Consider the following 23,083-nt stretch of genomic DNA (forward strand, 5'->3'; position numbering starts at 1 on the left):
CAAACCAGATGACAGTGAATCTCGAGATCAACCCCCCAGCAAAGACCTGAATGGCTGCCCATGTTAAAACGGCATGGCTTTTGCTCGTGGCTTGGTTCATTTTATTTTTAGGAAGTAACCAATAAGGGTTTGTACGCTCTGAGAAACATGAGTTCCTCGCTGCCTTCACCATTATGAGCAATGTGGGGAGGAGATGGGGGTGGAGCCTCTAGACAAAGCGGTCCATCCAGCCGACACACTTTTAGCTACTGGGTTGAAGTAGTGCTAATTGTGGCAGGCACCCACAAGAGCAGTGGGGAAAGAGAAACTGACGGCTGTTGAAAGAATTCTCCTTTCAGCAGGTATCACGATGGACGTTTGTCCCACCGGTAAGTCTTTCCTTTGGCCGCCTCTTTCTCCTGTCTTGTTGCTGAAAGTGGTGCTAACCCACTAGGCTCTGTCAGGGCAGTGTCACCAACTGGAGTGGGGTGCTGGGGAGGAAAGGGGAGATGAGGAGTTCCCCAGATGCTTTGGGTGGGATTTATAGCTTGCAGGTGTTGTGCTGTTTTCACCTCCCTCCATCCCTCCCAGTTATTCAGGATCTGTTCCGGCTCCCTGCAGATGTCACTGGGGGCCGACCCACTGACATTAATGGGACCAGGGTCAAGCCATTACTGAGCTTTGTACAGACAGGACATCTCTGAGGAGGAAGGTTAAATCCCTCATGTCAGTGACCCTCAGAGTAGCTAGATAACAAGGAGGCATGGAGTAAGCCAGGCCCATCCTGAGGCATCAGAGGTGCATGGTGTTTGGACTGAGGGTCAGCATATGACTGTAAACAACAGATTCCTTTGATGCAGCCTCGGTGTGACAGGAACAGAGGTGCAAAATCATGACTTGCAAGTTCAACAGCGAAATTGTGAAAGCCTTTGCTTCCCTGCCCCAGCTGGGGCTAGTGCAAAGTGAGTGTGTGTAAACCCCCAGAGTTCTGATTGGGCAGTGCGTGGCATGGGTGTAAATGACTCCCCATGGGGCACGGTAACAGTAAATCAGCCCCCTGAGCGGAGGAGAGAGGGAATGGCCCACTTGGAAATGGGGAGTGCGGGAGAGGGAGCCCAGCGACCAGTAGCTCAGCTCAGCAATAAAATCCGAGGCCTGGACATATCCCTGTGAACCACAGAAACACGACGGACTCCAAAAGAAGTTAGAAAGACAGAAGTAGCCGAGAGGCGATGAGCAAGATAAAAACGTATTTCCTGGTTTGGTAAGAGGTGGGCAACAAGCGGAGGGAGCTGACAGACAAAGGGATCCTGGCTGGCCTCATGCTAGCAAGGTCATTTGTCCAAGGAAAAGGTGGATCTCAAAACCGGTTGTCCAGCACGAAAATAGGGTTGCTCTCATGTTGTTAATAGCCACAGTGAGTTACTTGACGTTATGAATATTGTTGTGCTTTGTACTGTTGTGCTTTGTAGTAGTGCCTGGGGCCCCATTTGTGAACCGGGGCCCCAGTGCTGGGTGCTGTACAAACACACAACACAAAGTCCTTGCCCCAAGCAGCTTAAGTGGAGTCATTGTACTTCTGTGATTCGCATGGATGTATCCAGGCCTATGATTTTATTGCTGAGCTGAGCTATTGGTCTTTGGGCTTGGTTTGACACTGGCAGACATTTGGGGAAGGGTCTTCACTGGCAGGAAATCTGCCTTGAGGCCTTTGGAGCAGTGTAAGGTACCCACCCCCAAACCCACCCTGCCTGGGGACCCACGGCTGGCTGGCACTGGTTCAAAAGTCAGCTGTGCTGCCTGGGGAGGAGGCGTGGTCAGGGGGCCAAGAGTTTGCCCCTGTTGAGTGTGTCCCTCAGGCAGCTTTCAGTGAGGAAGCTTCTGCAGTTTAAGGTTGCCCAGCACGACCCCAGTGAGGGGTGAGGGTGTGAATACTCCCTTGTCTTCTGTCTGGAGTGAATCCCACTGCGGCGCAGTGACCCCTGCTGGTGCTAGGGGATGCCATTTGCACCTCTCTGGGCCAACTCCGGGGAATTAAGCCCATTGTCTGTTTCTGTGGAGAAAATGTTCGACTTCCTCTCCTCCCTCACAGTCCATGGATGACTGACAGGGCGAGCCTGAAAGGTGGAAACTCCCACCCCTTTCCCTTGTGGGGGCAAGGTGAGCGACTTCATCTTGTGTGTTCCTATGTGGGAGAGAGCTACGCCGGCAGGGCCATGGGCTGGGCTGTGCGATGGAGCATGGGGAGATGATCATGTCAGAATCAGAACAGTGGTGAGGCTGGGAGAGGGATCCATGCGAGGAGGAGGGTGAGGAGCTCCAGGGTCTGCTGCCGCCTCTCACTGGCTGTAAACTCAGCCTCATACCAAGGTAGACCAAAGGCTTGTGTACTGTGGATCCTGCATTTAGCCTGGCTTCTAGTATTGCCAGCACAGTTTTGTACCCATTACTAATGGAGGGAGGAAATTGCAGATGCAGTTGTTCGTGTCTGCAGCGGTATGCATTTAGATGCCTAGCTACAGTATGTGGTTTTCGGTGTGGCTGGCTAAACCATTGTGTTAATTATTTGGCATGTGTACTGTGTGGTTACCAAATTTGCACCATCCACGCCAGAGGTGAGTTTTGAAAATACAGGTCTGAGCATGTCTTGGGGAGACGATAGGAGCTCATGAAACCTTTGAGGGCACTGACTCCCTGGGGCATTGGACTTCACTGAACTAATTCCTGTTCAGTGTGGGTGAAATTTATCCCTGGGCAGAGGGCCTGTACATGGTCTATGCATCATTTAAGTTAAGTCCTCAACACAGGGCTTATGTGGAACTTAGCTGGTACCTAGACTCTGTGTGGCTCCTCTGTGCCAGATGTGAACTTCTTCACCCTCTGATTGCATTGCTACGCCCAGGCTCATCTTGGAGTGGAGTGGGCCAGTGAGAAGATCCACTGGGCCTCTCCCTTCCCAAGTTCCCAGGCTCCGTTTTCTAGAAAAGCAGGAATTGAAAGAAAGGGGAATCATTGTGCTGCTGTCAACCTCCTCTGCTGTTGGGAAAATAGAGGCCAGCTGCCTGCACGTTATTATTATTTATTACCACAGTGCCTAGGAGCACTAAGCATGGACCAGGACCCCATTGTGCTAGGTGCTATACAAACACTGAACAAAAAGACGGCCCTTGCCCCAGTGAGCTTATCATCTAAGTAGCATAATTGCCCTCATTTAACCATTCAATTGATTCAACGGATAGTTCTTCAAATGAACCACTCGATTCTGGCTCATTGCAGGATTTTGTGGGCAAAAGGGTGACTTTTAGGTTATATTCTCTCCTTTCCCCACCGATTTAACTATGGAATCCAAAGCAGGCAACAAAGGACTCAAACTAGCCGTCTCGTGTCTCTGCTACCAAAATGCAGAAGTTTGGAATGCCTGCTAGGGAAGCACAATGAAAGAGAGGCGCATACATTAAATTCACTTACTTATTAAGTTGCTTCCAATCGGAGTTAGGCACCTCACCTGCTTAGGTGCTTCTGAAAATCCCACTAGGCACCTCTCTGCATCTTTAGGTGCCTAAATCCCTTCGTAAATGTGACCCACCTGCCCCGTTTCTTGCTCACTCTCACCTTGATTCCTCTTGTCTCCCCTTCCATGTCTGAGTCAGTGTGCCCATCACTTTCTCCCTGCCCTCATCCTTGTCTACCCTTTTCTCTTCCAGTCAAGGCAATTCATTTGTTTCTTCGGCTGTTCGGCAGCATTCGCAAGGAGAGGGAGCCCTGTTATTTGCAGCCTCAGCTGGTGGGTCAGTGGATGTCCTCTGGGGGCCAGATCCTTGGGCTCGCTACATGCTTTAAGCTGTTTCACCAAAGCAAAGCAGCCACAGTGCCGGCTTCACTGGTCAGTGGAAGATACCCCCAGGTGATGCAGACCATCCGTAGCAGCACATCAGCTGTAACAGCACCACAGCCATCAGGGTATGGAGCAGAGCTGAGGGCGAGGCTAAGGAATATGTGCCCCCACTGCTCTCCTCGGCTGCCCAAACAGCCCCAGGCAAAGATTGTAGCAGCCCTGAGGTTGCTCTTGCTCGCACCAGGGGCTGTCCTGGTCTCTTCTTGACCCTGGGATAAGGGGGCATAAAAGTGACATCAAGCCACCTTTGCCCCTTTCCCCTTTTGAGCTGCACTCGGCACAGAATTGGGGCTGGGATTTTGAATTGGAGTTTGGCAGCCCGTTTGCCAGGCAGTAAGCCATCATAATTCACTTGTCAAGCCTGCAGGTCTGGTTGGCACAGATTGCTAATGCTGCCCTAGGATGTATGACAGGAGGTGTTTCCAGTAGAGATAGGCAAGTGTTAGTACCGTTATACAAGCCACTGGTGAGACCTCATCTGGAATAGTGTGTGCAATTCTGGTCTCTTGTGTTTAAGAAAGATGGATTCAAACTGGGGCAGAGAAGGGCTACTAGAATGATCAGAGGAATGGAGAACCTGCCTCACGAGTAGAGACTTAAGGAACTTGACTTGCTTAACTTAACAAAGTGCTTCCTATAAATACATCACAGGGATAAACACCAGGGAGGGAGAGGAGTTATTTAAGTTAAGGGCCCATGCTGGCACAAGAACAAATGGATATAAACTGGCTATTAATAAATTTAGGCTAGAAATTAGACGAAGGTTTCTAACCATCCGAGGAGTGAAGTTCTGGAACAGCCTTCCACGGGCAGCAGTTGGAGGTTGCCTACAATGTCATATGGCCCATCCATGACCACTAATTAGCAAATATCTCCAATGGCTGGTGATGGGACACTAGATGAGGGAGGCTCTGAGTTCTACAGAGAATTCTCTCCCAGGTGTCTAGCTGGTGGGTCTTGCCCACGTACTCAGGGTCTAACTGATCACCATATTTGGGGTGGAATTCTCCCCCTGGGTCAGATTGGCAGAGACTCTGGGGGGTTTTCACCTTCCTCGGCAGTGTGTGGCCCGGGTCACCTGCAGGTTTGAACTAGAGTAAATGGTGGATTCTCTGTAATTTGAAGTCTTTAAATCAAGATTTGAGGGCTTCAGCAACTCAGCCAGGGGTCATGGGTCCACTACAGGAGTGGTGGGTGAGGGTCTGTGGCATAGCGGTGGGCAGGAAATCAGATTAGATGGTCATGATGGTTAGCCTTCTGGCCTTAGAATCTATGAGTCTATGAGAGCAGGCATTTTCCCATCCTATCTGCGTTGCATGGGGGCTTGGACAATGCAGCTTCCTCCAGGTCCCCACCAAGGCTGCCTCCAGAGTTGGGGGATATGCTCCTTCCCAGTCCAAGTTCCCGTCCACACAGCTCTCCCCAGTCTCAGTGGCCTCAACTCAGTCAAGGCAATTTGTGTGCATGTGTACAACTGTCTGCAGGAAGCTGGCTCAGGGCTACTGCTTGGGGTGACTCTGCCCCCTTAGTCTGTGTCGGGCATCCCCAGGGCATGTGAAGCCTGGAGGGAAGCCAGTAGAGTTCGGTGAGTAGCACTGGGGGAGTGTAAGAACATGCGGTAAGACTCCAGTGGGGCTGCCCCGTCCCTCACTTATCTGGGACGCTGCAGGAAACAAGCCCCTGTGCTCTGAAATTACTGTTCTTTCTCCCCCTTCTCTTTTCTCTCCCCTGCCACAGCTGATTCCTTCCCCTTTTCCACCCTATTTTTAGACATTGTTCCGTGTGTGTGAGGCACACTCAGAGAGTTTCCAAGACAGCTGGTCAGACTTCCCCTTTCCCCCCCAGACAGGAGAGGCCCAGGGGATTTTGGTGTGTGCACCGACAGGGCAGGATACCTGCTGGACTGACCTGACGCAGGGGTGGGGGAAGGTGTTTGCCTAGAGAGACGCTCCTGGCCTGGGGCTGAGTGAGAGCTCTCGACACGCCGCCCATGTGCATGGGTTGATCTGTGGCTCCCTGAACTCCCTTGCTGCTGACGTGGGCTCTCAATTTCTGCTGCTGCAGCTTCCTATTTCTCCTCTGATTCTTGCTGAATGCTACGCTCTGGCCACAGTGTGTTTAGCCGCTCTGCTACCGTTCCATTTCTTCTTCTAGGTCTTTTATTAATCATTCTGTGGTCTTCTCATCTCTGTCATCACTTGTCTTCCTGTGAAGAAGAGGGGAAGCAAGAGCAGCCCTAGTTATATCTGTATTTAGCCCGTGGTCATTGGAAGATCTTCCCAGCCCCATCACTCCTCTTCCTCAGATGACCCCCCCCCAAATTCCCTCCCCTCAAAATGGCATCAACTTAGACTCTCTCTTAAACCATTTCTGTGTCCCATTTGCATTAGTTTCTTGCATCTGTTTCTGCATTTAATGGAAGGTCTTGAATTTCTGAGAGATTGAGAGAGATCAAGCTAATGGCTTTTGATTGGGTTAGATTTTATATTTAGGTCACTGCTTTATCAAAAAGAAAAGGAGTACTTAGCAACTAACAAATTTATTTGAGCATAAGCTTTCGTGAGCTACAGCTCACTTCACAGACTAACACGGCTGCTACTCTGAAACCTGCTTTATCAAGTTCATTTGTCCTGATCTTGCTCATGCTCGTTTGTATGAGAAACCACGAAACAAAATTTGGCAAGATTGAACACCGCTACTTGGGAGAGTCCAGGGAGTGAAACAGGGGGGTTGTTGCAAGATCAGGGCTGAGGGACATTGGCATTGCGGTGTAGTGCCCAGGACTGGTGTGTCTGGGGGTGCTGCAGGGTCAGGAGAAGCATTGGCAGAGCTGGGATTGGGTCCCAGGACTGGAATAGGAGGGTAGGGTGCCGGGCAGGAGGGAGGTGCCATGGCAGAATGTTATGGGAAGGAGCAGCTCAGGACTGGAATGGCAGGGGTTGCTTTGTCCTGCCCACAATATTGTGGGGCTCCACTTGGCCTGAAACAGCTCCCGTTCTCACTGGCATTCATTTTCCTTTTGTATTTCCAGGGTCATCTGATCTGAGCGAGGCTGAAGAGGCTGAAATAGACACTATCAAGAAGCACAGGGTGGCACTCCTGGAGGACATTCAGGTATGGGCCATCCCGCCCCTTCCCGTCACTGGACAGACAGGTCTTTCCAGAACCTGCTCTCTGGGGGAACTTTTTACAAACATCCCATCCCATCTAGAACAGTTCCCTGGCCTGGCAGGAGATACTTTCCCAAGCACCATCAGATCTGGAATTCTGAGGTTCCAATGGCACCAGTCCCACCAATAAGCAGCAACCAGCCTGGGGAACTCCCTGTTGCAAGAGATCATCCAGGCAAACACTATAAAGGGACATTTTGAAAAGGCTGGCGAACTTTATGAGCAATATTATTAACAGCCCAGATCCTCAGCTGGGATAAATCAAGGTAGCTTTGTTGACATGAATGGATCTATGCCAATTTACAGCAGCTGTCCCAATATGTGGAGTTACTATTAATTAGCACGTATTACTTGTCTAGTACCATAGCTGTGCATGGCAGCATACAAAACCAAAACAGATCGTTTCTGTTCTATTCCATGCCCATTGTCATGGCATCTGAGCCCCTGCCCTGTGTCAGGCTGTCTGAAGTGGCTCACAAACGCAGGTGCCAACCTCAGGACAGCTACAAACCAGGGCCCAAACCCCAAACTGGTCGTGTGTTTCTATCATTAGATTTAACCACTCGTCAAGTGTGAACTCCAGAGGCACTATAACTGCCTTAACAGGGAGTCACAGGCATTCCTCTTGGGCACTCCAGTCTATCTTGCCACCCAGGCAAGCCTGCCTTTGTGACAGATGGTCCCTAACACCAAAAATCACAATATTCAGGTTACTCCCAGTCCCAAAGGGCCAGTCACTTACCCCAGGTCATCTGTACCTTATATCCTACACCAAAGACAATGATTTAGCCAATCCTATATTTAGGGCCCTACCAATTTCACGGCCATGAAAAACGTGTCATGGACCATGAAATCAGCCCTCCGCCACGAAAACTGATCTCCCCTGCTGCTAGGAGCCTAGGGCTCTTAACTGCTAGTCCAGCCACGCTGGGGAGGGACAGGAGTTGTCCTTCCCCTCCACAACTGCTCTTGGTGGGGAAATCAGACCCACCTCCAGAGGCAGCACAGAAATGAGGGTGGTACACCCTCACTTCTGCACTGCAGCAGCCCAGGAGCTAGGCTCCAGGCTTCCATCCCCCGCCCTTCCCTCCCGCCCAGCTCCTGCCGCAGCATCAGATGCCAAGCTTGGGGCTTCCTTCCACAGTGGCTCCTGCCAGGCTGGGAGCTTTCGCTCACAGCAGCTGCAGCTGGGGCAACCTGGGCTCTGGGCTTCTGCCCCACCCTCCCGCTCCAGCTGGAGCTTGGGGCAGCTTGGGCTTGGGACTTCCGCCCCCCTGCCACTCCAGCTGGGGCTCGGGGCAGTCCGGGCTCGAGGCTTCAGCTCTGCAGCTGCAGCCATGGCTTGGGGCACCCAGGCTTGTGGCTTCTTCCCCTGTGGCTCTGCCAGGTCTCGGGGTGACCTGGTAGGGGCTTCTGCCCTGGGGCTTCTTCCAGGGCTGGGGCACCCATTTTTCCTGGGGGGGGGGGCTAAATTGGTCAGGGCCCCTGCCTTAATCTGTCCCTGGCGTGGACTAGCAGCCAGGAGCCCCCAGCTGGGGTGCTCCCAGCAGCATGGGGGAGATCCTACCCAACTCTAGCTCAGGAACCTCCTCTAACTGCAGGAAGCTGGGAGGGAGAGGCCTTCAGAGCTCAGCTCTGGAGATAGCATAGAAGTGAAGGTAGCAATCTTGGGACCCACCTACAACTTTGCAACACCCCCCCCCCCCTTCATGATCCCATTTTGGGTGGGGACCCCCCCATGGTTACAAACCTTGAAATTTCAGTTGTAAACATCTGAAATCATGAAATTGACCAATTTTAAAACCCTCTGGCCGTGAAATTGACCAGAATAGATGGTGAATTTGGTAGGGCCCTACCTATCTTAAACTAACTAAAGGTTTATTAACTAGGAAAAAGAAATAAGGGAGGTATGACAAGGTTAAAGCAGGTAAACACACACACACACACACAAGTTACAATCGTAGATTTCAAAAATAGAAGCTGCTGTAATGTTCAGGTTACTCCCAGTCCCAAAGGGCCAGTCACTTACCCCAGGTCAAAGGTGCTATCTGTCCTTTAGGGTTAATCCAGCTAAGCAGTTTGGAGATCCCTTGCTTATGCTTAGAAATACTGCCCTCTCCAAATTCCAAGCAGCACAGTGATACAGATTCTTCTGGTCAGGGATTTTTATTCCCTTCCCTCAGAGTTCAAACTGTGATGGGATGAGGGTTTGTGCAGTTCCCCTCTTCATGGGTGTGGGGGGAACAATCAGCAAAGTCTTTTGTCCACTGATGTTCCACGGTGGTTCATCTGCTGTCTATAGGCCTTCTTCTGTTGAGCAGGAGATGACATCCTTTGTGGTAAACTATTATTTTCATGCTTGGTAATGCTTCTTTCCTGACTGTGGGGGTTTCCAGTTTCTTAGCAAACACTTAAATATTACCTTATAGCATGGGGTACAGATAGTGCCAGTGAGATTAATGCATGCGGCAACTCACAAGCATTCCTTAAAGTCCAAACACATCTCTCTAAATCTAATACCCATATTAACAATACTAATACCCGAGTGAGTCAGACTGGTTTCCAGCTATGCATGTGTCAGTGTTTAGTGACGCCTAGGGGCCTCCCCAGGAGCTGGCACCTGGCCTGCCAGCATCACATGCTGAAGAGCTTATTGAGCCAGATTGGTGGCGCTATGTTGACTTGCATCAGTTAAGGAGCTGGCCTACAATCTGCAGGTGTCCAAATGCCCAGGTGACGAGTGCAGTGCAAGGCCTTGACTAGGACAGAAGGTTAAGCCAATTATCTACCAGATAAATAATCCCATTTCATGCTTCTTGGTGTGAAGTGATTGCCACAGAGTCAGGAATGCAAACCCCCCACCCCCATTCCAGGTACAACTTTACATAATTGTCCGTTTGCATTGTTTGTTTGCCTTCCCACTGTCAACATAGGAGGCAGGAAACCTGAGTAGATGGACCAGAGGGCTGACCCAGTGTGGCAGGAGACAAGATAGTGGACTCGATGGGCCAATAGTCTGAATCTGTCATCTCCCCCAAAGCTGGTTTGTAACCAGTCACTGCCCAGTGGAGCAGGAGGTGCTTAGGTAACCGGGTCCCAGGATGGAGTTTCGTCCCCTGGAGAATTTCTGCAGCAATCTTAGTGCATTATCACTGCAGATAAACAGCTGGTAGATCTCAAATTGCCTATTGAGCAGCTGAAAGATAGTGCCAGGAAATAGTAATAATAACAGTAAATAATTTGTATTACAGTAACCAAGCTCAGGGCTCCGTTCTGCTAGGTGCTGTACAAACATGTTCTCAGGGACAGTCCCTGCCTTGAAGGCCTTAAAATCTAAATCAACTCACCAGGCAAAGGGTGGGAGGGGAAACAGAGAAAAACCCGAAAAACTTGGCTCCCTTTGTAACCCAGAGGCAGCCAACCAGGGGCCGGGATGTGTCCAAGTGTCCAAAGGAGCAGAATTCCATGTTTAACTGGTAGAATATAGTGAGGAGCAGCCCCGCCAGCTCACCAGTCTGTGCGGCAACTGCTGAGTGCCAGGGGCTCAAGCAGCTCCCTTTGATACAGGATCAGCACACTTAAGCCCAAGGTGACTCCCCCTGCTTGGTAGCTGGTTCCACTGCCTCTCTGCACAACTTTCCTGGCTGCATGGTTCGGCTACAGCAGGGAAAGGGGCATGGAACAATACCCAGGATCCATTCCAGAGTGGGCACAGACATGGGTCCCTGTTCTCTTGCTCCCTGGCTCTCTCTACACTCGACTTTTCAGCCACTTTTGACAATAGGTGTCAGAACATTTACTCCCCGCTCCTGCCTTCAGCCAGTGTCCAGCATGGGTGGAGAAGGCCACCTAAGATCAGCGCCCTTTTTGATAAGACACCCTGGCTGGTCCCGTGACAATGGCCAGTGACCTGGGCTGGCCCTGCCCACACCAGCCGGGTTGGCAGCTGCCCAGGGATGAGGTGAGACATCTGGTCTCTCTCCCATCCCCTGGCTCGCTCTCACCCCCATCTCTTCCTCCCACAGAAGCTGAAGGAGGAGATTGCGCAGGTGTTTGCAGAGATAGATTGCTTCCAAATCACAGAAGAGAGGTGAGGATCCAGCCACATGCCTGCAGGGAGGTGGCGATTGCATGGGTGTTCCTCTGGTGCATAGGTGGCATGGCTCTTCTTCAGGGTGGAGAAGGAACCACCCCTAGCTGGAGCCTTTCCATTGACATCAGTGGGCTTTGGCGCATGTCCCAGGAGAGGGGAATCTTTCTGGACACAGGAGAAATTATGGAGACAGCTCGCTTGCGTGCGCACTCTCTCTCTCATGAGATTTCTCTTTACTAGAGAGCAGTGAGGTCAGTAAAACACCAGCCCCTTGAGAGATTCCAGGCTCCATGGGGGTTAACACCCCTGCCTTAGGATGGACACATTCTAAGGCAGGGGGTGGCTTCTCTTCTTGGCCCTGGAGCAAGCCAGAGCTGAGATGTGGGAACTCCTGTTGGGAACTTAGCCCCACTCCTGCCCCACCCTGGAGGGGAATACAGCTGGCTGCTTCTCTTTGTGCCAGGCTTGATTCTCCACCTTTGCATCTGCAGCAAAATGGTCCAGAGGGACAAAGATCTGTGCATGGGCCGGAAGAAATTCAACATGGACCCCACAAAGGTAAGGTGTACTGTTCCGACTGCTGCTTGTTGGCATCCCATATGGACCCCTCTTTACTATAGATCAGATGCGAATTACCCACTCCAAAGACATTCATTCTGCCATCAGGGCAGACACACGCAGGGTGGGTCCCAGGAACGGGCGATGAGGTGGAGGTAGGCTGGTTTCTCAGCCTGACATAGCACTGCCAGGCCATGCCTTGCACCAGGATATCTTCTGAGAGCTCTGAGCAATGCTGCCTCCCCATGACACATTGTGCTGACACGTGTCAATCAAAGCACCCCAAAGCAGAAGAGAAATGGGAGGAGGAGAGACAGGGCCATGGGATATTAGATGGGGTGGGATCTGAATTACCCAGGAAAGAATTTTCTGTAGTATCTGGCTGGTGAATCTTGCCCATATGCTCAGGGTTTAGCTGATCGCCATATTTGGGGTTGGGAAGGAATTTTTCTCCAGGGCAGATTGGAAGAGGCCCTGGGGGTTTTTCGCCTTCCTCTGTAGCATGGGGTGTGGGTCACTTGCTGGAGGATTCTCTGCTCCTTGAAGTCTTTAAACCACGATTTGAGGACTTCAATAGCTCAGACATAGGTGAGAAGTTTTTCGCAGGAGTGGGTGGGTGAAATTCTGTGGCCTGCGTTGTGCAGGAGGTCAGACTAGATGATTATAATGGTCCCTTCTGACCTTAGTATCTCTGAATCTATGAATCTAGGGCCAGACTTAATCCAGCCACTAACTCTTCTGTCTGTCAAGGGAGCCCAAGTCCAGAGAGCCCCTAGCCCAGGCTCTCTCACCCCCGTCAGCTGATTCCTCTAAAACCCATTCCTGGGTTGGGAGGGAGGTCACCCAACAGGATGTGAGGCTTTCTCGCACTCAGAGCAGGCCCGGCCAGGCCAAGCAGCCCCTGCTGCTGGCCTGGGAATGAGAGTCTAAGACTTGGACTGCAAAGCAAGTCTGGGTCTCCCACCCACTGGATAACTCCCTCCACCCCCACCCCCGGCGCGACCCGCACTCCCCACCCCACCATCAGGGGACTCAGAGCAGGGTGTAAAGGCAGAGGTGAATGTGAATAACAAGAAGCGGCTGCTTTCTCTCCCCTCCCCTGCTCTGCTGGACCACTCAGTCTGCAAAGAAAACCACAAGCTGCAACAGTAATATCAGCCCCCATCATTTTAACCACAGCAACTGTCTCACTGGCTCCGGCTCAACCGCTGCTGCTCTGACCAACTTTCCATCACGCCTCCGCCCCCTCCAACTAGGACACATAAGAGGACCCTCCAGCAGAGCCGGTGCTAGGCAGACTAAGCAATTGCTTAGGGTCCCGAGCAGCTCCAGGGGCCCCCATATTCCCTTTTTATTATGTGTTGTATTGGGGGGGGGGGATATTCCTGCTTCAGCCCCCAGTGGGCTAACACTGCCTCTGCACTTCTGTACCATCACAGCAACTGCAGGCACTACCCACCAACCCACCAAAGGGTGAGCACAGTCTGGGTGACATTCACTCCAGAGTACCGGCAAACCAGCATTAGGACTCCTCTCTATTTACCTCCCGCCTGGCAATCCAGCCCCTTGCGGTCTCTTATGTAGAGTTAAATCAAGCCCTGTTTTGAGGCCCTACGTGGGACTTTAGTGATGCCTGGTCTTTGTCCTGGTCCCTGTGCGCAGAGGAGGATTGCACCCACAGATAGTGCAGACTCCGCCCAGGGGTGCCAGGGCGGGAGAGGGGCAGTGGGTGTTACTCTGGGACAGAGATGTTTGGGAAAACGTAGAGTGAGCTGTAGCTCACGAAAGCTTATGCTCAAATAAATTGGTTAGTCTCTAAGGTGCCACAAGTCCTCCTTTTCTTTTTGCGAAGACAGACTAACACGGCTGTTACTCTGAAACCTGTAGAGGGAGCTATTTTCCATTGGAAAACGCAGCTCTGTCGAAATCAAAATGCTTCACAAAATCATGTCGATTTCATCAAAATTCTGTTTCAGAGAAAAAAAGGTGTGGGGGGGGGAAGGGAGGGGAGTTCCAACGGTGTTGAAACACCCCATTTGGACCCTTTCAGAATGGAATGTTTCCATTTTTCCTTTTGAAAAGATGTTTCGTTTCGGAATGTTTTAAACTGTGCATGGTGCTGTACATTATAATAGAATATGCCTTTTTAAAAACAGTCAGAATGGAACCAAACCAATTTTGTGGGCACGAAAAATTTTGATCGACCCAAAATGAATTTTTTGGGGGGGAGGGGGGTGTAATTTTCTTCTGCGGAGAATTTTGAAATTTTGGGGTTCCATTGGAATGAAACAAAGACAAACGTTGAAATCTCAGAATCCTGCTTGAAACGGACTTTCCGTTCTCCGCACAGCTCTGCTCAGGAACCTGGCAGCACCCCGACAGTAGGTTTCTCGGGCCGGGCCAGGATCGGGAGGGGGATGGGTACAGCATTAGCACCCATGTGGAACATGAGGGGAGGGATTAAGATAGCAAGTCTAGCTGTGTGCTCCCCAGCTGCGTTCCAAGGGGGAGGGGGAGTAGCTGGATTTGGGAGGAGGCCTGTAGAGCTGGGGAAACATGATGTCCAGAGATGACTGGGCTGGACCCCCCATTAAATTGTCCTTCCCCGGCCCCCCAGACCCTCCTCACTCACAGCCTGGGTGTGCTTTTCCCTCAGGGGATCCAGTACTTGACCGAGCACAAGGTGCTGTCCTCAGACTTGCGAGAGATCGCCAGGTTCCTCTACAAGGGAGAAGGCCTGAACAAGACAGCCATTGGGGATTACCTGGGAGAGAGGTGAGTCTCCCCCAGCTGATCCAGCTCTCTTAGGCCTTAGGCCCAATTTCTGCCGCCAGTGTAGCTGAACTGTAGCAACCCCTAGCGTAGACAGGCAGAGCTGCGACTTGCACTGAGGGAGCTCGGCCCTGCTTGAAAGGGAGATAAGCCCTGTATAGCTCAGCTTCCGGCTGTTTACCCTGTAGATCCAAGGGGTTAGCACTGGGGCAGCTGCACTAGTTGCTGATGGCTGTACTTGGGGCAAACCCCCGGTGCAGAAAAGGCATCAGTGTAACAACGTTGCCAAGGGTCCTGGTGTCTTTTTGTGGGGGAAGGGGAGCTGAATTTTGAAAGCAGGGAGAGGGGGTGTGCAGAGCTGTTCCTGGGGGAATCGGAGCTCTGAGGGGTCTGAGCCCAGCTCTGCTCTAGGTCACATAGTAAGGCTGCATCATAAAGTCACAGTCTCCTTCTCTCCCCACACCCTCCCACTTGGCCCTGTTCCCTCAACCAGGGACCCGGCGAACCTGCAGATCCTTCAGGCCTTTGTGGAATGCCACCCGTTCGCCAACCTCAACCTGGTGCAGGCACTACGGTGAGTGAGCACACGGGCAGAGAGCAGCAGGGGCCTGGGAGTGGGTGCTCAGGCGTGGCTGCAAAGGCAAGCGAACACACGCCAGAGGGCCCGGCGCTAGGGAGACAGCTCAGAGCAGGGACGGAGCTTCCCAAGCATTCGTCTGGGAGGGGACCCCTGCCCCCATTTTCATACGTGGGTGTCCGACTGCACCAATGCAGGGGAAGCCACTTCCCGGGGCAGTGTCCCATTGCTGTGCAGTGCGTTGAGGAGTGTGACCCCCATTTCCCTGGGGGGATCTTGCTGCAATTCCCTGTGTTAGGGAAGAGCATCCTACTCTTTCATAGGTTGGCCCCCCTCCTTCCTCTTGGGGTGTCCCAGCATGGGGGGAGAGGGCCTGCTGTTTTCAGGGGTGGCCACGTGGGCAGTGTCTGTGTGCTCTGGGAGAGGGATCCCCCCACCACCACCCGGGCGTCTCATTGAGCTCTCACATTGCCCATGCGGGCTTCTCCTCGGGCTCTTGTGCACTACCAGCAGAGGGAGCCTGTGTCCTGAGGCAGGCGTCTCATTTGAGGCTGTGCACTGGGGAGCGAGGTCCCCGTTTGCTAAGAGAGCGTCCTGCTGGATGCCCACGTGGTGGGGAGAGAGGCCCTGGGCTCTGGAGCAGGCATCTTGTCCTGCTCCCTTGTTTTGGGGGAGGGTTTCCGTTTCTGAAGGACAGTGTCTAGTTGTTGCCCTAGGAGCTGAGGGAAGGGTTCCCTGTTTCCCAGGCTGGGTGTCTCATTGGGTGCTGAGGGAAAAGCTGCCTGGGTCCTAGGCTGGGTGTCCCTAGGCTTGGGAAGAAAGGGGCCCCTGTTGCACATAAGGATGTCCTGTTGCCTTCCCTGTGTGGAGGGAGGACCCCCGCACATCCATGGGAGGAAGGAGGGCGCCCCAGTGTATTAGGGGCGTGGAGCCTGCCTGGCCATTCCGTGACTAGCCCACGGGCCTGGTGTCCTTGTAGGCAGTTCCTGTGGAGCTTCCGGCTGCCCGGGGAAGCCCAGAAGATTGATCGGATGATGGAGGCCTTCGCCAACTGGTATTGCCAGTGTAACCCGGGAGTCTTCCAGTCGACAGGTAGTTGCAGAGGTGGGGAGTGGGGATGAGCTGCCAGCATTGGCTCAGTTGTTTGCTAAAGAGGGGCCATGATCCACCACTCACAAAATATAGTGTTTGAGCAGTAGAGGCGGCACCTCCAGCTTTAGCTTCCCTTCGATCGGGTGATTTGGCCCCGGTCCCCTGTCACTTCTGCCAGTTCCTACCCTTAGGTGGCTTTTCTAGAAACAGGGGACAATCCTGCTCTCCGCTTCACTGACAGAAACCCACTGGGCCATGCGTGGAAGTCAGTCGAGTCTACGTGGATTGACCCCAGCTGGGGATCATTAATGATTTGGATGATGAGATGGATTTCACCCTCAGCAAGTTCGTGGATGACACTAAGCTGGCGGGGAGAGGTAGATACGCTGGAGGGTAGGGATAGGGTCCAGAGTGACCTAGACAAATTGGAGGATTGGGCCAAAAGAAGTCTGATGAGGTTAAACAAGGACAAATGCAGAGTCCTGCACTTAGGACGGAAGAATCCCATGCACTGCTACAGGCTGGGGACCAACTGACTAAGCGGCAGTTCTGCAGAAAAGGACCTAGGGGTTACAGTGGGTGAGAAGCTGGATATGAGTCAACAGCGTCCCCTTGTTACCAAGAAGGCTAAAGGCATATTGGGCTGCATTAGTAGGAGCATTGCCAGCAGATTGAGAGACGTGATTATTCCCCTCTCTTCGGCACTGGTGAGGCCACATCTGGAGTACTGTGTCCAGTTTTGGGCCCCCCCACTACAGAAAGGATGTGGACAAATTGGAGAGTCCAGCGGAGGGCAACAAAAATATTTAGGGGGCTGGAGCACATGACTTATGAGGAGGGCTGAGGGAACTGGGCTTGTTTAGTCTGCAGAAGAGAAGAGTGAGGGGGGATTTGATAGCTGCTTTCAACTACTTGAAAGGGGGTTCCAAAGAGGATGGCGCTCGGCTGTTCTCAGTGGTGGCAGATGCCAGAACAAGGAGCAATGGTCTCAAGTTGCAGTCGGGGAGGTTTAGGTTGGATATTAGGAAACACTTTTTCACTAGGAGGGTGGTGAAGCACTGGAATGGGTTACCTGGCGGGGGGGTAGGGGGTGGAATCTCCATCCTGATAGGTTTTTAAGGCCTCGCTTGACAAAGCCCTGGCTGGGATGATTTAGTTGGGGATTGGTCCTGCTTTGAGCAGGGAGTTGGACTAGATGACCTCCTGAGGTCTCTTCCAACCCTAATCTTCTATGATTCTGTGATCTAGCTCTAGTTTGTAGTCTCTTACCTACAAAAGGAGTTGCCTCTTGTTGCCTTGATTTCCCGTTTCCTCCCCTGTTATGTCTGATCTCTTCTTCCTTCTTTCCCCTTGTCAATCGCCTCTCCTCCTCCTTCTTGCCACTCTCCTTCCTTTCCCCTCATGCCACACTCCATCATCACTGTCCCTCTTCAGGCAGTTGGCTCCAGAAGCCTTGCCAGCACCCGACAGCTTAGGATAGTGGCTCCTCGCCATCTGACAGCAGCAGTGCTGTTGGTGATCTGCACTCAGGTAGCTGAGCCATTATAAAGCCAGCCCAATCCATTCTGTCCCAGCAGCGAAAAAGCCTGTCACCACCATCAGGCTTGTGTCTTTGGCCCACAGCTCCACATCCTGGAATGATCGGCCCAGGCCACCCCTCTGTCAGTGTATTCCTAGCACCCACCGGTCATGCTGCACGTTCCAGCATTTCATACTGTGTCCCAGCGACTGTGTCCTCCCACCACGACGCTGTCCTAAATCAGCATCTGTGCTGCAGGTCAGACAGAGGTTCTCAACCGATTTACCATTGTGGGCTGCATCCAATACTATCTGTGTGGCCCCGAGGATGTCATATGGCCCACAGCTGTGTGCTGATTGGGCCGCAAGTGGCCCATGGGCCACAGGTTGAGAACCACTGGTGATCATGATGGTCCCTTCTGACCTTAAAGTCTATGAGCATCGACAGCCACCTGTGCTAAATCAGTGTCTTCACATAATGGCGCAAGGTTAAGGAGGCAAATAAATGTCACACCCTCCACCTGGGATTTGTGTCCCCTCCACACGCAGATGCGGGCCTTTGACAGGCCCCGTGTGCCAGCCATCAGACCCCAGTGGGGTGAGCAGCCTCTCCCTGCTTTCCGAGGGCTCCATGGGATCCAAGTGCTCAGTACTGGAGACCAAAGTAACAGGCAATCCAAGGGCCATTAGCAGATCGCAGGCAAAGGGAGACAGCCTCCTCCTGCTGCAGGAGGAACCTTGCTAGAGCCCCAGTGGGAACGGTGAAGCCTCCCCTCAGAACCCCAGGGGCACGGTTCCCCCTGCAGGGGTGTCTGGAGTGGTGATGCTGCCAGGCACCCACACAGCCCTGGGCGCTCTCTCGCTCACCGGCAGATACGTGCTATGTGCTCTCCTTCTCCGTCATCATGCTGAACACCAGCCTGCACAACCCCAACGTGAAGGACAAGCCCCCCTTCGAGAGGTTTGTGGCCATGAACCGAGGCATCAACAATGGAGGGGACCTGCCTGAAGAGCTCTTGCGGGTAAGTGCTCCTGCCTGCTCACCTGGCCTGCTGCTGGGTACTGAGCTGGGAGAAATACCCAACCCAGCCAAAGACATCATCAGTACCTCTCCCTGGGGCATCGTGCTAATTTCTGGGTGGCCCCTTCCTGGAGCATCCATGGTCTCCATGAGTGGGAGAGTCCATATATTCCTCCTTCCTCAGTGGTTCTGGAAGTGCAAGGAGACAAGGGCCTGCTAGGCCTAAGGTGCGTCACCCCACAGGGTTGCCAGGTGTCTGTTTTTTTACCGGAACTCCTGGTAGAAAAGGGACCCAAGTGGCTCTGGTCAGCAGTGCTGACCAGGTCGTTAGAAGTCCGGTTGGTGGCACAGCGAGACTAAGGCAGACTCCCTGCCTACTGTGGCTCCCCGCGGCTCCCGGAAGCAGCGGTATGTCCCTCAACCCCAGCTCCTTGGCGCAGGGGCAACCAAGGGGCTCTGCACACTGCCCCTGCCCCAAGCACCAGCTCCACAGCTCCCATTGGCCGGGAATTACGCAGCCAGTGGGATCTGCGGGGGCAGCACCAGCGGACATGGCAACGCACAAAGCTGCCTGGCCATGCCTTCACTTAGGAACCATAGCGGGGACATGCCACTGCTTCCAGGAGCTGCCTGAGGTAAGTTCTACCTGGAGTCTACTCCCCTCATCCACCCCACGCCCTGCCCCCCGCCCCAGTCTTGATCCCCCTCCCACCCTCCGAACCCCTCGATCCCAGCCTGAAGCACCCTCCTGCACCCCAAATCCCTCATCCCCTGCCCCACACCAGAGCCTGTACCCCCAGCCAGAGCCCTCACCCCTCCACCCCAACGCCCTGCCCCAGCCCAGAGCCCCCTACTGCACCCTGAACCCCTCATTTCTGGCCCCACCCCAGAACTCACATCCCCAGCCCAGAGCCAGTACCCTCTCCCATACCCCAACCCCTTGCCTCAGCCCGGCGCCCCCTCCCATACTCTGAGTCCAAAGCCCTTGGTTCCACTCCCCAGCACGGAGCCCTCTCCTGCACTCCAAACCCCTCATCCCCGGCCCCACCCCAGAGCCCGCACCCACAGCCAGTGCCCTCACCCCCTCCCACTCCCCAACCCCCTGAGCTAGCCCGTGAAAATGAGCAAGTGAGTGAGGGTGGGGAGAGCGAGCAACGGGGGGGGCGGGAATGGAGTGAGCGGGGGCAGGGTCTCAGAGGAGGGGTGGGGCAGTGGCGGGGCAAGGGTGTTGAGTTTTGTGCGAGTAGAAAGTTGGCAACCCTAGTCACCCAGCTGCTGAGGAAGGAGGAATAAGTGGACTCTCCCATGCTGGGGGACCAGGTGTGCTCCAGGAGTGGGGTATGGGTGTCTGGAAGATGAGAGAATGTGCTGTGGCTGGTGGACAGGGAAGGTGCATTGGAGAGAGCCTGCCAATGTGGCCTTGCTGGCCAGGGTGTGCTGCAGGGCAGGAGAGTGTGGGGCTTGTGTGTGTATGTGACAGAGAGAGAGAGCATCGGGTGCGCATGTGTGAGTGTGGTTAGCGGTGGGTGTGTCTGTCGGGGATGTGTCGTGGTGCGTGTCTGCGAGTGTGTATCCGTGTGTGGCCATGCCTGCCTTTGTAGGGCTGGGACTTTCAATTTGCCTAATGGAGCGAGGCACCCAACGCACAGTAACTTGCCAAAAGAGCTGGGCACCTGACTCCCTTAGCCCCAGCCTTTGTCTGTAAGCTGTTCAGGGCATGGTGTGTGTACACAGCCCGGTGCATCTGTGGGATGATGATGATGATGATGATGATGATGATGTCATTGTGGGCCAAATTATGAACCCCTTACTCACACTGAGTAGCACCCAGGAACATCCCCATTGACTCCCAGGGGACGACTCACGGAGTAAGGTGCTGACGGGAATAGGGGTCTCAGACCCTGGCTCTGCGATGCCATGTGTCTTTGCTGAGGGGCATTTGCTCAAGGAAGGACTCTGGCGTCTCTTTCTGCACACGTCGTGCCATTTGTAGCTCAGGTTTCTCTGATCCCGAATGGCCTTGTGCCCCTGGCCCAGCCTCAGAAAGCCCCAAGGGATTTATTTTACATGGTGAATTCCTGCATTGCCCGAGGGCCATTCTCCCTCTCGCTAGGCCTCCCTCTTCTGAGGACCTTGGTAGCACCCCCTGCAGGTTCACCCTCTGGCTCCCTTGGCAGCATCAGTACCCAGACGAGGATCCATACTTACAAGAGAGCATTGTTAGGCTTGGGCAAGGAAGAGCCTTAATGGCCAGGTTTCTAAAAGAGCAGAGCAGCACCCCGTGGCCCTTGTTCAGGGGCCTAAATGGGGGCAGAAAGTCTGGCCCTAGGAGACCAAATGCTGTGTGCGTACCCTGCTTTTCCTATGCAATTCCCAGAGCTGTGGAGACCAGCCACCGCATGGCTGAGTCTCAGGGAAGGCAGCATGACAGCTCCTCCCTTCTCACACGATAGCCCGGGGGTGGGAGTGGGGGGGGAAGGTTTAGCGACTCCTGCTCAGGTTTAGCCTGCGGAGAGGGGCCCTGCACAGTGCCGCGATTGTGACTCTTTCTTGGGGTGCCCAGAACTCTAAACCACTGTGTAACCCCCCTGTCTGTCCACCTCACCAACAAACTCCTCCAGACTCTGCCAGTCTTAGCCTGGCCTTGCTGGTAACATTCAGTGAACCCGTTCCCAAGCCCCCAGGAAAAGTGTTCCTCTGAAGCAACTAGCCCCGGCCCTGGATGCCCAGTGAAATGCCAAGTTTGCTGCTGCCTGCAAAGAGATAGAATCCACACCAGCCAGCTGAGGACACTCTTCACCTTAATACGCAGCACTGAGCTGGTCTGTAGGAAAACCAAGTCTAAGTGTCTGAACAGAGAACAGAGATTGAAGAGATCCTAAGCAAGAGGGAAAGATGGTTACAAACAAAACAAAAAGCTCACGTTTTTCTAGTGACTCAAACTTAACCTTAGCAAGCAGCGATCTTCGCCTAAACAGCTGTCACATCTCCCATCAAGCTATCAGCATCCCCAGCCCCTCGGGCAGGAGGACCCACCCGCTTCCCCCTTTGTTCCCTAAGGAATGGATAATGAAAGAGGCTCCTTGCTTCTTTTTATAGTCCAGAAAACCTTTGAAACGTATTCTCTGAAAAGTAACCCCAAGGCTCCTCTCCTCAGCTGCTTGTTCTTTGGGGTGCAGGCCACAAGCCCGCTCCGCATCCTCTGGTCAATTTGCTTTCTCAGTTGGCTCACTCACTTTGGAGGCAAATGTACTTTCCTTGGCCTTTGCTTGTGATCAAGCCATGCTGTTGTCTCAGAGCTTGATCCATGCTGACAGGTAAAGCGACATTCCTTTCTCCAAGGCAGGCTTGCTTATCAACTGCCTCCACAAAATATTGTAAGAACGTATTGCCAGCATGCATACACAACTCTTTATACACAACTCGTACATACATCACAGAGTGATCTTCATGACCAGCATGGCATCAGTTTTCATATGATACCTTACAAGACAGTGTTTGGCTAAATAGTCTCACAGTCATGTGTTGGGTGTAGTGAGTTTGTCAGGCCTGCTGGAATTTATTGTTACATAACCATGCGCTCTTTGCTGGTTGGCATCAGAGGCCTTGTACAGGCCACAGTGATGATTTGGCATCCAGAACCCTGAATAGTGCTCACGACATCCACCCACCCCAGCAGCAGCCCTGGCTTTGTTTAGCACCCCTCCGCCCCACTCCTCCCTCAGTGTGAAGGGCTCAGCTTTCTGGCGTCATGTCACTTCTTGACAGTTGTTTGGAGGAAATTGCAGGAACTTTTTACTCAGAACTTTGCATAATAAATGATGTCAAACCCCAGTAGCACAGTGTCATCCCCGCACAGGACGAGAAACTGGAATCCCCCTCCCACAGCTGGGCAATGCACTGGGGCGTGCCTGGTAGGTCACATGTGTGTGTGTCTGCTTCTAATTGCTACCCTCTGCGCTTGTGTGTCTGTGCAAAATAGCATGCTGGCCGCATAAGCATACGTGTGTGTGTGTACCCACACCTGATTGCTCACTTACAGGTGTGGGTACACACACTGAGTGTGTGTGTGTGTGGCACAGGAATGTTGAACGAACACATACCACTCCCATTTTGTCCCTGTGAGATGAGCATTAAGGGGTACCACGTAGCCAGCAACCCCTGTCCATCCATACGTAGGGAATGTCAGTGAGCTAAGTCAGGTCACCCTATGCCAGCTTTTTTATTTCTCTCCCTCTTTCTGTGGGGCAGAATCTGTTCGAGAGCATCAAGAACGAGCCATTTTCCATCCCGGAGGACGATGGGAATGACCTCACGCACACTTTCTTCAACCCCAGCCGCGAGGGCTGGCTCCTTAAACTGGGTACAAATCACCTCCTTGTGCAGCTCTCCCCCATGAGCGTCACCC

At 53.1% G+C, this 23,083-nt stretch overlaps 1 protein-coding gene across 2 annotated transcripts in view; it reads left to right on the plus strand.

Annotated features, from left to right (window-relative positions):
- Positions 1-220: 220 nt before the first annotated feature.
- The window catches only part of CYTH4 (cytohesin 4), a 31,050-nt gene continuing 8,187 nt past the window's right edge, over positions 221-23,083 (plus strand). Inside the window, exons 1-9 of one of the 2 annotated variants that reach the window (XM_048833234.2) lie at positions 221-368; positions 6,906-6,988; positions 11,070-11,134; positions 11,629-11,695; positions 14,352-14,470; positions 14,961-15,041; positions 16,024-16,136; positions 18,528-18,676; positions 22,927-23,038. In XM_048833234.2, the coding sequence (XP_048689191.1) occupies positions 350-368; positions 6,906-6,988; positions 11,070-11,134; positions 11,629-11,695; positions 14,352-14,470; positions 14,961-15,041; positions 16,024-16,136; positions 18,528-18,676; positions 22,927-23,038 (808 nt within the window). In that variant the 5' untranslated portion in view covers positions 221-349. Of the gene's footprint in view, positions 369-3,820; positions 3,884-6,905; positions 6,989-11,069; positions 11,135-11,628; positions 11,696-14,351; positions 14,471-14,960; positions 15,042-16,023; positions 16,137-18,527; positions 18,677-22,926; positions 23,039-23,083 lie in introns of those variants that run through there. The other variant, XM_075123717.1, reaches the window with a different exon arrangement.

This window comes from Caretta caretta, chromosome 1 (genome assembly GCF_965140235.1).
Source record: "Caretta caretta isolate rCarCar2 chromosome 1, rCarCar1.hap1, whole genome shotgun sequence".
Taxonomy (NCBI): domain Eukaryota; kingdom Metazoa; phylum Chordata; order Testudines; family Cheloniidae; genus Caretta; species Caretta caretta.